Source organism: Helicoverpa zea, chromosome 8, assembly GCF_022581195.2.
Source record: "Helicoverpa zea isolate HzStark_Cry1AcR chromosome 8, ilHelZeax1.1, whole genome shotgun sequence".
Lineage (NCBI taxonomy): Eukaryota > Metazoa > Arthropoda > Insecta > Lepidoptera > Noctuidae > Helicoverpa > Helicoverpa zea.
Genome location: NC_061459.1, coordinates 2,923,154 through 2,939,822, shown reverse-complemented (window position 1 = coordinate 2,939,822; position 16,669 = coordinate 2,923,154). Strand labels below are relative to the sequence as shown.

General features: G+C 34.9%; 1 protein-coding gene across 1 annotated transcript in view; it reads left to right on the top strand.

The window, feature by feature from the left end:
• The first annotated feature begins 1,668 nt into the window (after nt 1-1,668).
• Nucleotides 1,669-16,669, top strand: part of LOC124632566 (nose resistant to fluoxetine protein 6-like) — a 35,986-nt gene continuing 20,985 nt past the window's right edge. The window contains exons 1-2 of the mRNA XM_047167439.1: nt 1,669-1,985; nt 14,413-14,624. Coding sequence (XP_047023395.1) covers nt 1,685-1,985; nt 14,413-14,624 — 513 coding nt within the window. The 5' untranslated portion in view covers nt 1,669-1,684. The remainder of the gene's footprint in view (nt 1,986-14,412; nt 14,625-16,669) is intronic.

The following is a 16,669-nucleotide window of genomic DNA, read 5'->3' as shown; positions in this document are numbered from 1 at the left end:
GTAAATTATATCTTACACAGTCAGATTACAGAGTCAGATTTTGGGTAAACTACTACTGGATCTGTAAAAGGATGACTATGATAATGATTATTATGAATTAATTAAGAGAAAAACTAATGAAGCGCATAGTCATGCTGAGATTCATGCTCTTATCTTAAATCGTCTACTAATTAAGAACTTAAAAATGATGAATATTATACTTAATTGAATAGAAGAAGGAAACAAAACTGTCAAGAAAACATTATGACGTATTTAACGATGTGAAAAAGTTGTGACGACGGAGACTTGCTTCTCATCCCACTTGTCATTGGCAGAATCGTCGAAATTGACATCGACACGGATTGCCATATGCAAAAATAGAATAGAATAGAATTTCCCAGAAACATTCTTTGGTGTCCTCTTGATAGTCCTGGGCTATTATAAGGTAAGAATTTTGTGATATTGCTGGTAAAAATAAATAAGAAGAAATATACAAGAAGTAGCGTTCTTCTGGCCCCGGCCATTTACAGAAGAAAAATATTTTGAGTCCAAGTGCAATGTTGAGCATTTTCTTCGACGTAGGTATATGAGTTTTGCCTGCGATTAATAACTTCTTTCAATACTTAATTTAAATATCTAAATGGCTCTTGTCTATCAATTCATAACGTCATCAGAGTTGCGCTTTTCCGACTTAATATTAGAAGTAAAACTAACTAGGACTCCATGTAATACCTTATGCAGTCTAAAACAAAATAATGATGATGAGTTTTGTGTAAAGGTAACTGCAGTTAGTTCATCAATCTGATACATTCTAATCGATGGCTACTAAAATGTTTTTTGCAGGTCTCGGCCAAGCAAGGCAAACATTTGACGTTCAAATTATCATCACGCAATGTTAGCGACGAGTACTTTCAAGGTATCACAGATACTCAAAAACGTAGTTTATTTTTTTATTTTCCTTGTTTTACTAAAAATATCGCAGATTCTTATTATTCTTAAAAAAAGCATATTTCCAAAATTAATACCATTCAACCCCAACCTGAGAGGAAATACTTCCCGTAACAGTACAAAATATAGCCCATGTTGATAAGGAATAATATTGCATTTTAAATGTAGTAAAATGAAAGAAAATTGCATTTTCTCTAGTAGGTTTCGAATTTCATCGTCACATACCCCGAGATACATAAAACTATCCATATATACAAATCTTTCCTTAACAACAAACAAGATAGGTGTGAAAAGTTGCCTACGGTGACGTTTAAAAACAAAACATAGAGGGACATAACCTCAAGACCATGGTGTTTACTTATTATCACGCTTAGTTAAACAACAAACCGCATTTGTTTGAATTACCACTTTTTTTCATTTCAATGTTGCCATTACGTCACGGCTACCGTACAGGTGACGAGACCTGTGAGAATGACGTCACAATGCCAGCCAAATATCGGACCCACCCACCGACCAACCGTCATCAACAACACCTGTGGTAACTGACACTAACAATACAGCCAAGTCACCAAATTAATTAACAAAACAATTAAATCAATCGATTTCAAAAATCCCATCTTAATTACCCAATGATATATTAAAAAAAAATTACTCAACGCTATTGTTCGATTCATCGATTATAGTAACAAATACGCACGTTCAGATCGGTTCAGATATACCCGCGAATTGTCCGCCGGCCGTCATACAGTGTAACATCATGGCGCCGCGCGCATGCGCAATCTTGCTCCTCGCGATCGCAACCGTCGCTGCGCGGGAGTGCATCGAGTTAACACTTCCAGACAAAAGTTTATTAACCGATTCGATATTAAATGGGACTATATTAAAAGTAGCCGCGAAAAATGAGTCTTTCGATGAAAGTGGACGTTTCAATATTGTGGAATTGTGGGATAGGTTCCCGAAACTTGTGGTGCCTACGAACGGGACGAGCGAGCAGTGCAGAAGGGATAGCCAGCTTTACTTGGACAGCCTGGACCGATTGGAGCTATGGGCCCTGAAAAGTAAATATTTACATATTTTTTTAATGTAGGGTAGTTTTTAAAAATATTGTTTTTAACAATAAATTAATAGATTATAAATTATTATCATATCCTAACAATGCTCTTTAGATTTTTGCGAGGATTTAGGAAATATTAGCAGTCAATAGTGATGTTAATAATTATCGATATCCGAAAAATATATCCGAATGTGTAACAAGTTAACCGTATATCCGTTTATTGTTACCGGTGTCTTCGAGATTTGCCGATATTCATTAAACTATTACCTGAGTATTATCACTTTCTGTAACGCTCTAAAATATTTTTATTTTGCACTATTATAGCTCACTGAAATAAATGAAAATATTACGTAAATCTCTCATATTTCGCTGAAGAATATTGAGATAAAAAAAATTGTTACATAACATAATAATACCATACCATAGGTTACAAATACGCAATAATTTATTCCTAAATATGTTTACAAATAATTCAAAACGAGTTAACTTTGCACTAAACTTTCGTTTTCAAAGAAAGGTCAGTCAGATTGTTTGGAGGACAATTCTTATGAATGAAAGTGGATTAAACTATATGTAAAAAGATTTCGTAATACTTCAACATGCAAATTAAGACATGGTTTATAATTCCGATGAGTGCAAAACCATACGATTAATGCTTATGCAAAATTAGGTGGCAGTATAAAGATAACCAGAAAACAATAAGTCCTATAGAAGGTAGGCATACTGTAGTATTTTTGTCTGGTGTGCAAAAATTAACTAACACTAATAGTTCGAACACAATTCCACAAATAGTTTTAGTAGTAGTTTCGGAAATCTCTAAAATAAAATGTTTCTCCAATTTGACAAATCTAAAGTGTTAAGGACGATGGAGTATTCTACCTAATAAAAAAAATCTATGATTTCAACAAACTATAAATTTCATCAATAAGTATTTTAATACTTATTGATGAAATTTATACAATATTAACGTAAATTTAAATAAACTAACATACATATTTGATTATATTTTTGAGATCAAAATGAATTCGTGTGCAGTCTGTAAGGAAATGTTTAACGACGGAGTTCAATGTGGGAGCTGCAAGAAGTATTTGGACTTTGTGTGTGCGAACATCTCTGAGGCAGGTTGGAGGAGATTGGGTGTCGACAGAAGGGCGCAATGGAAATGCCCTCATTGTCGAGCTTCGTCACCAGCTGTACTTCGCCCTACCTCGGAATCTGCATCCCTTGAAACCATTCTAAGCGAGATTCTTGATATGAAACGTCAATTATTAAGCTTACCATCTCTCGTCGAAGATATGAGAATTATCAAAGACGAGCTGAGTGATTTAAAAACAACTTGTGACTCATCCAGTAGTAAGCTCGACGAATTCAGTGCACGACTTGTGGAGCTGGAGACAAAGGTCTTTGCATTCGAGCATCTTCACGATACAGTAAACACGTTGCAGGCCGAATTAACTAGGACAAAACTCGAGCTATCTGTACAGGACCAACGATCCAGGATGAATAACGTAGAGATCAAGGGAATTCCTCTTAAAAAAGATGAGAACTTATTCTCATTTATAGATTCCATCGGTCGTAAGATAAATTACAACTGTCCTAAGACTCAGATAAACTATATTACACGGGTTCCTATGCACAACTCGAAAGAGAAATTGATAATAGTGAGTTTTCTAAACAAATACATAAAAGACGACTTTATCGCAGCCGCTCGTGCCTATAAAAATCTGTCGACTGCCGACTTGGGATTTAATGATACACCAAAACGCATTTACGTCAACGACCATCTGAGTGCTGAGAATAAAAAACTGTTAACAATGGTTAAAAGTGTTGCTAAAGATAAAAAGTACGAATTTGTGTGGGTTAAGCACGGAAAAATACATGTACGAAAGAACAATGAATGTAAACCATTCATAGTCAGAAAGGATGCTGATTTAAACAAACTTGTGTAAAATACCACTTATTATACTTTGACATAACATATACAACATTAATTAAACACATCATAGAATCATTTTGCATCCATTCTGTTGTTGGTAAAATGTTTTACACCCCTGACTTACTAATGAGCTTAACACCTTCTCATTGTGTCCGCGCTGGTTGCATTGTAGCATTACTGCGTGGGAAAATATTTGTCTCGCTTGCACTTGTTTGTTTGGGGCATCGCTGCTTTCTCGCTCGCACGGTTGTTTACAACTTACTGTGGCATGATTCTTACCTTTCCGAACTAATCGTTTATTTTTACCCACTCGTGAATAGTTATTTTATATTTTTATGGTGCACATATTTTAAGCAACTGCAATTTAAATTAGAAATGATCTGTTTTATTCTTACTATTTATACTTTTACGTATGCAACTTTTGTTGACATTTACAATGGGTGATTTAAATGAATTTCAATTGACGGTTTATTACCAAAACGTTCGTGGACTGCGAACAAAAACAGACACATTTTATCGTCATGTATCAATGAACTCCTACGATGTTATTGTGTTAACTGAGACTTGGTTAATAGATGGTATTTTGAATTCTGAGCTCTTTGATGAGCGTTACATAGTCTGGCGTCGCGATCGAGACTACAACATGACTATGCAGTCCCGAGGCGGTGGTGTTCTTATTGCTACGCGAAGAGATTTGCCGGTTATCTCCCAACCGCTGTTATTTTCCACAGCAGAAGACCTGTGGGTTAACATACGCTTTAAAGACGCACATTCGCGTAACTGTATGAATTTATACATATGTGTCGTCTATGTCTGTAGACAAAACCAAGGCCTTTCGTTTTCATTACAACTGAGTAACTTTCTTACAAAACTAAATGAGATTTATATGAACCATACTTCGGATATGTTTTTAATCCTTGGAGACTTTAACATGAGTGGCATTTCATGGATCCCTTCAAACAGTAATTATCTGTCGCTGGAACCGGTGAACCTTAGTAGTAATGATGAATACTTGCTTGCTGATGAGCTGTGGACACTGGGTTTCGGCCAGTATAATTCGGTAAGTAATAGGTATGGTAAATTTTTGGATCTAGTTCTGTCTAATAAAGTAGTTCACGTTTATGAATGTTCAGAACCTTTAGTAACTACGGACCCTTATCATCCAGCTTTATTCATTAACATTCATCAGTTCGCAATACGTACCTTGGAATGTGCGCCGCAAATGCGGTATATTTATAGTAAGGGAGACTTCCAGTCTTTAAATAATGGGATAAGTGCTATTGACTGGGGTCATGAATTTTCGTCTCGTTCAATGGATGATTCAGTTGAGTTTTTTAATGACACTTTATCTAAATTGCAGAAAAAATATATACCTCTGAAAATTGTCCGTAAAAATAAATACCCTACATGGTACAGCCGAGCACTTATAAGAACAATTAGAGAAAAATTTAAATATTTAAAAAAATTTAAGATATATGGTAATATATCTGACAGTTTAACATTTAAGTTATTGCGTGAGAGAGTTAAAAATATGGAATCTGAATGTTATAACACCTACGTCAGATTGACTGAGAATGCAATTAAACAAAATCCAAAATATTTCTGGACTTTTGTTAAGAACCGTCATAAGTTAAACGCAATACCTAGTGCACTAAATTATAATAATGAAATGCTTCTCACGGGGGAATCGATTTGTGAAGGGTTCTCCTCCTACTTTCTTTCTACCTTTCTTAATCATGACAATGGCAATACTTGTGCCTTATCCTCAACTTCCCTTTGTCCTTCTTCACCGAATTTAATATCTGATATTGGCCATATTGAGATAAAACGTGATGCTGTGGAAGATATGCTCCTTAAGCTAGATACTTCTAAAGGCGCAGGACCCGATAATATTTCATCTCAACTTCTAGTAAGGTGTGCGGCATCTATCTCTCTTCCCATCACAATTCTTTTTGCTAAATCTCTCTCGACGTGTGTCGTCCCTAGACTGTGGAAATCCGCGTTTATAACACCTGTGCACAAAAAAGGGGCTAAAACAGAAATTACAAACTACAGACCAATTTCTAAACTATGCATCGTAGCTAAAGTATTTGAGAGAATCATCTATAATCAGTTAGTTCCTTGTCTTTCGAAATCTTTTTCATCCTTTCAGCATGGCTTTTTGAAAAATCGATCCACTGTTACGAATCTGACCTTATTTAATGACTTTATTACTAGCGCTATGGATGGAGGCAGACAGGTTGATGTCATTTACACCGATTATAGTAAAGCTTTTGATCGAATTGATCACACGATCTTAATTAGAAAGCTGGAATTTGTGGGAATCCGCGGAGATTTACTCAGGTGGTTCTCCTCGTACATTGAAAATAGGTCGCAAGCTGTAGCACTGAATAATTACATGTCCAGCTGGGTTCTAGTACCTAGCGGAGTCCCACAAGGCTCATTGCTCGGTCCGCTTCTGTTTATTATATATGTAAATGACATCGATCAATGCCTCCAATCATCAAATTTATTGTGCTTTGCTGATGACATGAAAATTTTTCGAACAATATCATCGAGTGAAGACATGGATCTGCTGCAGAGTGATCTTCGGCGACTTGAATATTATTGCCAGTTAAATAAATTGGACCTCAACCCCTCAAAGTGCTCAGTTATAACATATACCAGAAAGCGCTTAACCTTAGAAACTTCCTACAACTTAGGTGGCCATACCTTACCGAGAATCAACTCCGTTCGGGATTTGGGTGTGCACCATGATTGCAAGCTGCTCTTTGATTCTCACATTGATGCTATAGTCAAAAAAGCTTCAAAATCACTTGGGTTCATAATGCGACTGTCCAAATCCTTTACACAAGCTAAAACTCTTAAAATATTATACTGCACCTATGTCAGGAGTAACCTGGAGTACGCATCACAAATATGGAATCCACGATACATCAAATACATAGACCGTATTGAGAGAATACAAAAACGCTTTATTAAGTACCTTTGTTTTCATCAAAAGATCCCATATCAGTCAGTAAATTATTATAATCTTTGCAGGAAGTTTCACTTATTACCACTTTTTCGACGCAGAGAAATTGCTGACTTTATTTATTTGTTAAAAATAATTAATAATGACATCGACAGTCCAGAACTCTTATCAAAACTTTTCTTTAACATCCCACATAAATTAGTTCGTTTCAATCCACCACTACGTATACCGAATGCGTCTACCAATTACAGACAAAATAGTTATATTGTGCGAGCAAGCCGTTGCTTCAACAACCTGTGCAGGCAGCATGATTTCGATCCATTTATAACCAGTGTTGTGTCGGCGAGAAGGTGTCTAAGCCGTAGCTTCTTCAAAAGTTAGATTAGTTTTTCTATATTTTGTTTTTGTTCCTACCATTGTTCTTGTATTATTTTTAATTTTTTTACTTTATTTTTAATTTTTTTACTTTATGTTACTTTATTTTATTTTAGTCTGGTTATTTGACTGGTTGGCAATAAGTTACATATTTTATTTTTATAAAACCTGTGCATGCTCAGTTTGCTCATTCTTTTTACAATTGTTACACTATTGCTATAAGTGAAGACTTGTCATTGGCTCCCTGTTAACTAAACTTGTGTTATTTCTAGTTATTTTAGCTGTAAGTCTTCCATGTTACATAAATAAATAAATAAATAAATACTTATTTTTGGTTTTGGTTTTACTGATTCATAAATAATTGTAGTTATGTATACATTTTATGAGTATGAATACAAAAAAATTGCAAGCATCAAATTCTATTGACCTAAATATGTTTAGAATCATGTTTCATATTTTTTTACTACCTAGTAACAATACAATATAGTTACAAAACTGTTATTTTATAAAATTCAATAGTTTGCAATTTGGACAAAGTATGATTTATTTAATCGTTTTGTTATCATTTATAAATATTTGAAATACAATTAAACTTTACTGAGAAATAAAGGTGTTCTATTGTTTCACTATTTTGATACGATTTTTTCAAAATTATTGCAATCCAATTATTTTCACTACTTTTGTGTACATAATATCTTTTCGATATATTTTTTGAATCCCATCACTATTTCACGCGAAAATCGAATGTTTCTTGATAATTGTCAAATCGAGATCGGTATTGTACTCGATATCTAGAAATTCCGATTGTTTGTCGTTTTGTTTACGTTCTCGGAACGAATGTGAAAGAATCACTAAGTATTAGAGTACCGGCATACTGAAAACTTTTAGTCGGCCGATAGTTTGTTTGAGCTCATTATTCAGCATGACGAGGAATGGTAGTACCTACGCACATTTCAAAGATCAGCTGCATTTAGCTGGTATCAAACGGACTGAAAACTTTGATTGGAATCAAGATTTTCTTTAGATGTTTTTTGCCAAAAATCGTTTATTTAAACTAAGCTGCAAAAAAAGCACTTTTTAAACGTCAGAAAAGACAGACCCCAAAATAACCCTTCACCGCTTCCTATTTGTTTTTTTGTGGGAAGAAGTGGCGCAACAAACTCTCCAGCTACACATGTCTGTCTGTAGGTTAGAAGAACCTTTCAAAAACCACCGGTTAAACTATTGCCCGACTCAGTGCAGTCTGCTCTTATGGAAATAATGTGAAGGTGCAATGAACTGGCATTCAGTAGAATTTTGCGAACGTGCAGTCTTAATATAGCACTTGTAATTTGCTTACTTAAGTAGTATCATGGTCATTATTTCAATAAGGCTTAATCAGTGAATAGGGCCGGGCTGGGCAATGGTCATTCTTACTTGAAATATGAAATGTTTTGCCTATTTTTAAATGTGAATGTGTATGTGTAATCAGTAGCTAAGTTTCGATAATTTTAAATGCTCTAAAAATTACATCTAGTTTTTAGTACGAAGTCGTTTCATATTTTTTTTACTGACATCATAAATTGTTTATTAATGAAAATTTTACGTGAAAATACATAGTAATCAGTTATTTTAGGAAAATCAACGTTTATGTTGTTGGTGCAAGCCCACGCTTGCAAAGATGTGACAAATGCTAGTATTTTGTCAATCGGCTAGAAGTACTTGATTATCAATATTGATACATAAAATTATAAGCTTTGTTTGTTTTGTACGCTCAATTTTAAAAATAACTTAATTATTGATTCAAATATCAATAAAAGGTTTTAGAAGCCGAAGGCCGAATCAGCAAGCTGAAGTGGCAGTGGGCTGGCCATATTAGCCGAAGAACCGATAACCGTTGGGGTAAACGAGTTCTAGAGTGGAGACCACGCCTCGGCAAACGTAGTGTAGGACGTCCTCAGGCACGGTGGAGTGATGACTTGCGCAAGACGGCTGGCAGGAGCTGGATGCGAGCAGCCGAAAATCGATCTCAGTGGCGTGCACTTGGAGAGGCCTATGTCCAGCAGTGGACTGCTATAGGCTGATGATGATGATGATGATGATGAAAAGGTTTTAGTTGAGCCACGTGTTTTGTCCCATATTTTTTAAAAGTTTATAGACAAATCCTCATGAATTATTCTAAATAATGAACCCGATATTTTTGTCAACTCTTCCGCATTGAAACAAAATAACAACAGAAAACTAGTTGTAATCGTAATAATGGTGTTTAATCCTTTTTTTAACAAAAACAAACTATTTTAGATTTTACTAATAAGAAAAAAGAAAAACATTTTATTCACGCGAGGCGCGCATTTAATGATAACTAATTTATATCACGGAACTGACATTATAGATAAACATAATATAATTGATCACAAATCATCATCTGATTACTTACTTAATGACAATAGCTATTTATAATACCCAATTATATACGGAACTTAATATCTTATCAAAATAATTGATTTTATATTCATTTGATGACATAAAGGGCTCGTGGATCACATCATTATCTGGGTTGTTCCGTTTTCAGCCTACGATGTCACATCCTACTCATCATAAACCACTTTCAATCTTATGATTTGCCTAGCCTTCTTTTTACTATTTCCATATATTAAATTCTCTTAAAGGGAAAAATTAAAGAATTGTCTGCTTATGCTTACATTTGATAGATAAAGAACACTGAAATGCCGCCAAAAATGTTACCTATAGCTCTAGATTTTCATTTTTTTGGTCTGTACGCATGCCTAGACGCGCCGAATTGAGTTAGCCATGTCTAGTTCATATGTCATAGAACCATCCCTGCTAACGAAGGAAACTTTAAATCTTTGGTCGCTTCTATCATTTTATTCGATCTTTGGAAATAGTTACAGGTAGTCACCGGAAGCCACTGAGTCAATGTCCCGTATTCTTCAAAGTATTATGAATGAATGAATATCTTACTAGCTTGTACTGATTTCACAGTACGCTCGTTCATAAAAACTTTAAGTTAAAGTTAAACTAGTCATGTACACGAGCCTCTCTTTCGATCTAAAACCCGATAACCCCTTAGAGGCAACTTTTTGAAGTCCGCACAATACACGACCAAGAGGTCAGTTAAAAAGCCCCTAAACTCTAAAACTAACAGAAAAAAAAAACATTTTTCTAACTGAATCATACGTTTTTAACCGCAAAACAAGATTAGATCACATGTCATTGACACAACTTTTACATCAGTAGTCTAAACACCAACTCGAACGCATATCGCCTACAAAACATGTCATAAGGTAAAACTCGAATGAAAACCGCCCAAAATCCCCTGTCTGGAACAAAACATCCGTTACTCAATATTATACAAGTAGAATTTAGACGGTTAGGTAAAATACCTTGAGTTCTGCTAGTAAAATGCTTGGATACGCTTACGGAATGCAAAGCTGTGTAAATCTGAGAAGCATGTGGAAGATACGATGGAAATTGTTGTGCAGTTATTATTCTTTAACTTTTCTTTAAAGACATATTCCTTATGATAGTATAGATAACTAACTTTACCTAGTTACTTTCACCCACATCCTGTGGGAACTAAACCCCGCTGCTGGATAAAAGGGCTATTTCACACTGAAATCATTTTTAAAAACGCTCTACTACTTTCTGAGATTATCGGCCAACTCTTCGGTTTCATGATGAGTACCTATAGATAATCAGATAACCAATTAATTTTGATGTAGGTACAATAATTTACAAAATTGCCATCAAATCAAATCAAATCAAATCATCTTTATTCTCAGGCATCAAAGGCCCATAGATAAATACCTTAAAACTAGCATACATAATATGATATACAAAATTGCCATCAAGTGTTGCCACCGCTATAAAAATTCCAAGGAATAAAATATTGTCATACATACACACAATGGAACTTAAATCTACTACACGATACGTCATAATTCCATTTAGCTCTCACGAGACGGATAATCACGACAAACAAACAAACATTACTACTATATATACATAGTATTACCACATATTATCACTTCTTAGACACCATTGGCTGTGTTTCGGATGGCACGTTAAACTGTAGGTCCCGGCTGTCATTGAACATCCTTGGCAGTCGTTACGGGTAGTCAGAAGCCAGTAAGTCTGACACCAGTCTAACCAAGGGGTATCGGGTTGCCCGGGTAACTGGGTTGAGGAGGTCAGATAGGCAGTCGCTTCTTGTAAAGCACTGGTACTCAGCTGAATCCGGTTAGACTGGAAGCCGACCCCAACATGACTGGGAAAAGGCTCGGAGGATGATGATATTATCACTTCTTAGTAACAGCTAAGTAACCGTGCCTTGTGAATACGTGGCTTATGTTTGACTTTTAATAATACCCTCGGTGTGGGGTTGGTTTATGTATGTGTAGATCACGTGTAAATTATTTAATTGAACAACAAAGCACTTGTCATATTCAAAATGCCATCATAAACTCATAAACGTTATCCTACTAAAGGTGTTTAATTATATTTCAGGCTAGGCTTCTAGGCTTCTACCTAATAGAAACGAAAGCTGATCCAGAAAATAAAACAAAATTAGCAGCTTAGTGTAATCTACGCCTATGAAGCCATGTCCTGTAATTTTGAATTATATAAATTGCAATGAAAAAATTAAAAAATCCTTTTACAACAACCTCAGATCAAACAACTATTTCAGTGTTTGCATTTTTTTTTGTTTTTAACGGCGATAGCTGATGTAAATACGTATTGTTGCATTTTTTTTTTAAAGAAATGTCCGATAAAGAAATGTCTATATTAATTGCTATTAAACCGTAGGAGGTAGAACCAGGCCTCTGTCACTCGATGTACTTGCGCGCGATAAATGCCTACCGCTCGCTGGGTTACCGGTAACCCCACGCGGCTCAGGGCTTTCGATAACCGCTCGCGACGCGCGCGCTCCATTATTATTATTTTTACTTCGTGGCATGTTATGCTGTTGGTTTGTATTAGGTTTTTTAAGCTACCTCACAAACTGAAGGATTATTTTGAGTTGTGTTGGTTTATATGCGACTATTGTAAGATTTAGAAACATTTTATATGTATGAACTTATCTAGTAATTCTATTTTTTAAAATAAATTAATACTTATCTACTTTATGATTTTAACAACAGAGATCATTAGGTACTTATTTTACTTTAGATACCTACTTAGTTATATGAACTGTATTGTGAGTTTTGTAGCTCAAAACACATCTCAAGTGTAAGTAGGTATAGTTCTGGTCCAACTTAATGACGACTCGGAACATTACGCGTATCGCTACGCAGAAACCAATTTTAGGTATGTATCAACACTCGACGGTGTTGTACCATATGGGGTATGGCACTTGTGCTCGAAAAATAGTTGGAAACCGCCTTTGATTTTGACGAAAGCTTTACTTAAGTACTTACTTACCTATGCTTACGTATCAGGTAATATTTAGTAATATGTACCCATACTCCATTTTAGTAGGCTATTTAATACAATAGTAAACTAAAGAAAAATATTCTTGATATTACTTTTTATTTAAAAACTCAGTTTTAAAAAAGGCTATCTTAAAATAAGCGTAACTTTGTTTTCCTACTTAAATATTAATAAATTGTAAGAAGCAACCCTAAGCACGGCCACGGCACGGTTGCGGTCACTGAACTGTGCGCTATCGCATTGGAATAACAATCAAGCGCTCGAGCTTTTAAGGTTCATTTTATAACGCAGCTAGGAATTTGTAGGTAATTGGGGAACTTGTAGGTGCTTATAACAGTAGGTATGGACTTTTTTGTATGGAGTGATTTATCTGTTACGTAGTAACTATTATATAATCTGTGGTAGAACTACGAACCCCGGTATCTGTTAACTTTTGGCACATCCTGATTCAAAAAACACGCAAGTAATATCAACAACCTACAAACTTTCATCCCACCAAACCTTCAACAAGAAAATGACTAAAAAACTAAAACAACCCTGCCAGCACCGGCCGTCAGTCAGTCTACATCCCACGGGTTTTTATCTCAGTTTCTGCGCCTATACATTCGAGTCACGCCAATGGCATCCTTGAATGTACACTACGACATTTCGTATTCACTGCCTGCAGTCATTTCACCAGTGACATTTGACATACAAGGTTCAATGTACGAGATTGGAGTGTGTAAGGTATTCCATCGAAATTGGATCGAAAAAAGGCGTTGGACTTTTGAGGGTTAGATGTATTAATATAATTTGCTAATTATGCACCGAAATACTCAAACGTTACAGAACTGTAAGTTTTCCTGTCGTAGCTTTTTACGTCAATGTGGCAAATCTTTGAGTAAATTTGAGTTATCTGTAAAAATTGAGTGGTGTTTCAGTATACTCCTGATATTATTTTCATTTATCAATATCAATGAAAATTCAAGTCAAAAGTACTTAAACATTAGTAAAGTAAGGTTTTTTTTTATCAGATGTAACTCAAAAAACTCAACAGAACGTAAAAAATAGATATCACTCAAAAGTACGTACCTATTACAAAAGCATGAAATATTAATAACTGGTCATATTTTCTACCCTAGCAACGGACCCTAGATATCCGATAACATAAGAAAACCTGTTTATCAATCTACCGTTTTGCTTAGAAACCTATCGTCCCTTGTCACTACCACAAAAGGTTATTGCCTCGAAATGAGACACGTGTAAATCAGTTATATACTAAATTATGACAAATCATGTAAGTTACACAATGTAAACGTGATATAATATTTTGAGCTGACTGTCAGAGAGTTGAAATTTGATACTCAGCTGTGCTACATAGATACTAGACTAAACAATAATGTGAAATATTTTTGCATGGGTCAAATTCCGTACAATACTACCAGTTTTGCTTTACTAATATTGATAAATTTACTCTGAATACACAGATAGTTAGATAGTTTGGAGCCTGAGAAAGAGACATAGGCATAGACTTCTTACCCCGGTTGCAGAAAGAGTTAATCTCTCGGGACATCAGTGGAACTGCGTGCAACAGCTAATTTTGAATATATAATTTATGAAAACACTGTTATGATTAATTGCCTTGTTAACAATATAAGAAAACTTTCTGAAAATTAAAAAAAAAAAATACCTTCAGCCCCTCAAACGGATAAACTAAAACATAACATTCCTTTTCAGTGTTCGACGCAACTGCAAAACCCCCGTCAGGCATTCTTAGCGGCAATGGAAACCAATATGGCGACTATGACGAATGCCTCGGCATCGACGGCGCGGTCAGAGGAAAGTACTGCCTCGCGTCTCTGCAGATAAGCGTCGGTGGAGACAAAAATCTGGATGAAATCGACAGCTTGGTGCACAGCGGTCATTATATTAGGAGTAATGTTAGCGATGTAAGTGAAAACTATTTTTATTACCTATATATATATTTTGCTTATGTTTTTGACAGTGCTTTTGCACTAGCGGATTTTGACGCGCGCGGTTTTTTTACGGGCGACACATTCCGAGCGATAAAAATCTGTCGCTCGGTTTTACACGACATCTCGCGGCAACGTTCGATACGAGCAACGCCATGTGCCATCCGCTAGTGTGAAGTGTTGTTGTAAAACAATAAAAGCAAAAATATCTCATAAAAAATATTGTAGGTATATATTGTCCAATTTTCGGGCATTTGTTCATCTCTAAAAACTTTTTTCAGTTCGAAACGATTCATGAAAACAAAATAACCAAAGTCCACCTAACCCACAATTTTGTTTTAATAAATCGTGCCCTAGAACATTTTTTCTAGGAAATACCTTTTCATATTTTAATATAAAACGGCTACTCCGTGAATGAAACTGAATCAGGAATTTCCTTATCGAATTATGAATTTCCTGAGTATTCCATGTAATAAGTTCATATGTATGGAAGAAAACTGTTAATCTATTGTCTTATATCAGTAAACAAAGCCACAGAAGTGACTTGTATTGAGGAAAACCATTTTTGTTTTTACCAACGATATATTTATGACATATCAACTTAACACTTGTCACTCAAATTCTTATGCTAACCCTTAATAATTCACGTCATTCTCGATTGTCAGATTTCAAATAATTATATGACATTAAAAATATAGAGTGGGCTGAAATGAAATTAGATTCCCCTAATGTCTCATTTTAAAGCTCATCAACTCATGTACCTGTCACCAATACGGATATGGTTCTACCAAATGATTATGTTAATAATAACGTAAACTGGTTATTGACCTTCTAACCTTGTTATTAACAACATTATGTACTTTAAAATCATTATATCAGCCTAAAATAGTAACGCGTAGGACTGCGTAAAAAAACGCGAATATTTTAATCATTTTAATTATAATTTTATAGAATCATTTTTATAGAAAAATATGGTTCGTCTCGCTATTTATCGGTTACAGGTGTTCAATTTAAATTGATAGGGCCGTTAATTGGTTTTGTAGAATATTTTAACAAATGTTTTTGGTCGACAATGTACCTATTATTGTAATATAATAAAATTATTTTAACAATAGGTTCTATTTTCGGCTATATAAAAATTTATTTAATTGCTGGTTATTTTTCTATACTGCCTTTCAGTCATGGTGAAATAGTGCCAATAAGTCTGACAGCCGGTCTTACCTAGGGGTAACTGGGTTTAAGACAATCACTTCTTGTAAAAGACTGGTATTCGGCTGCCGGCCCCAATATACTTGGAAAAAGGCTAGGCAAATGATGATGATTTTCCTAAAGATTATTTAACTTTTCACATTTCTATTTTCAATGTAAGCAACCATGTCTTCTAGCTCTAATAGTAAAATAAAATGAAATGCTAACAAAGCTAACGATACTATAAATACTCTACACGTGTTTTACTAAACTACTTATCACAATACGCTGTATCTAAGTGAAGGCATGTGATAAGTATGTAACTTATATACGACAGTTAATCTGTCTTTATGGAAATCGTATACCATAATGGACTCTCCCATTGATAATGGTCAAAAATAATAGTAGGTTGGCAATCGTTACAGAATAAAATTCGGTATCTACAATTTCATACCTTTTAAAATTGATTCTAGAAGGAACTAGGAAGTTTTCTCAGAATCTTCAACATATGTTCGTAAAAACACTCAAGCTCTCGTAAACTTTGCCTTGCTGAAAACAGTCATTTAAAGTCTCACGTAAGTCCAGTAAGTATTCTTTCTTTTCCTCTGCAGGTATTCTTAATTATATGTTTATGCCACTATCAGTTAATTTTGTGACAGCAAACATATTCGACGAAATCCGAAAATCTATTAATTTAGTATGAAGCAAAAATAATTCTTCAGAAACAAAAAAGCCTTAACTATGTATGTAAACAACATATCGCACGCATTTTACCCCAAATGTTGCATTTTGTAGGTGGGGTGATGTCGTAAGATCTGTTGCAAGAATGCACT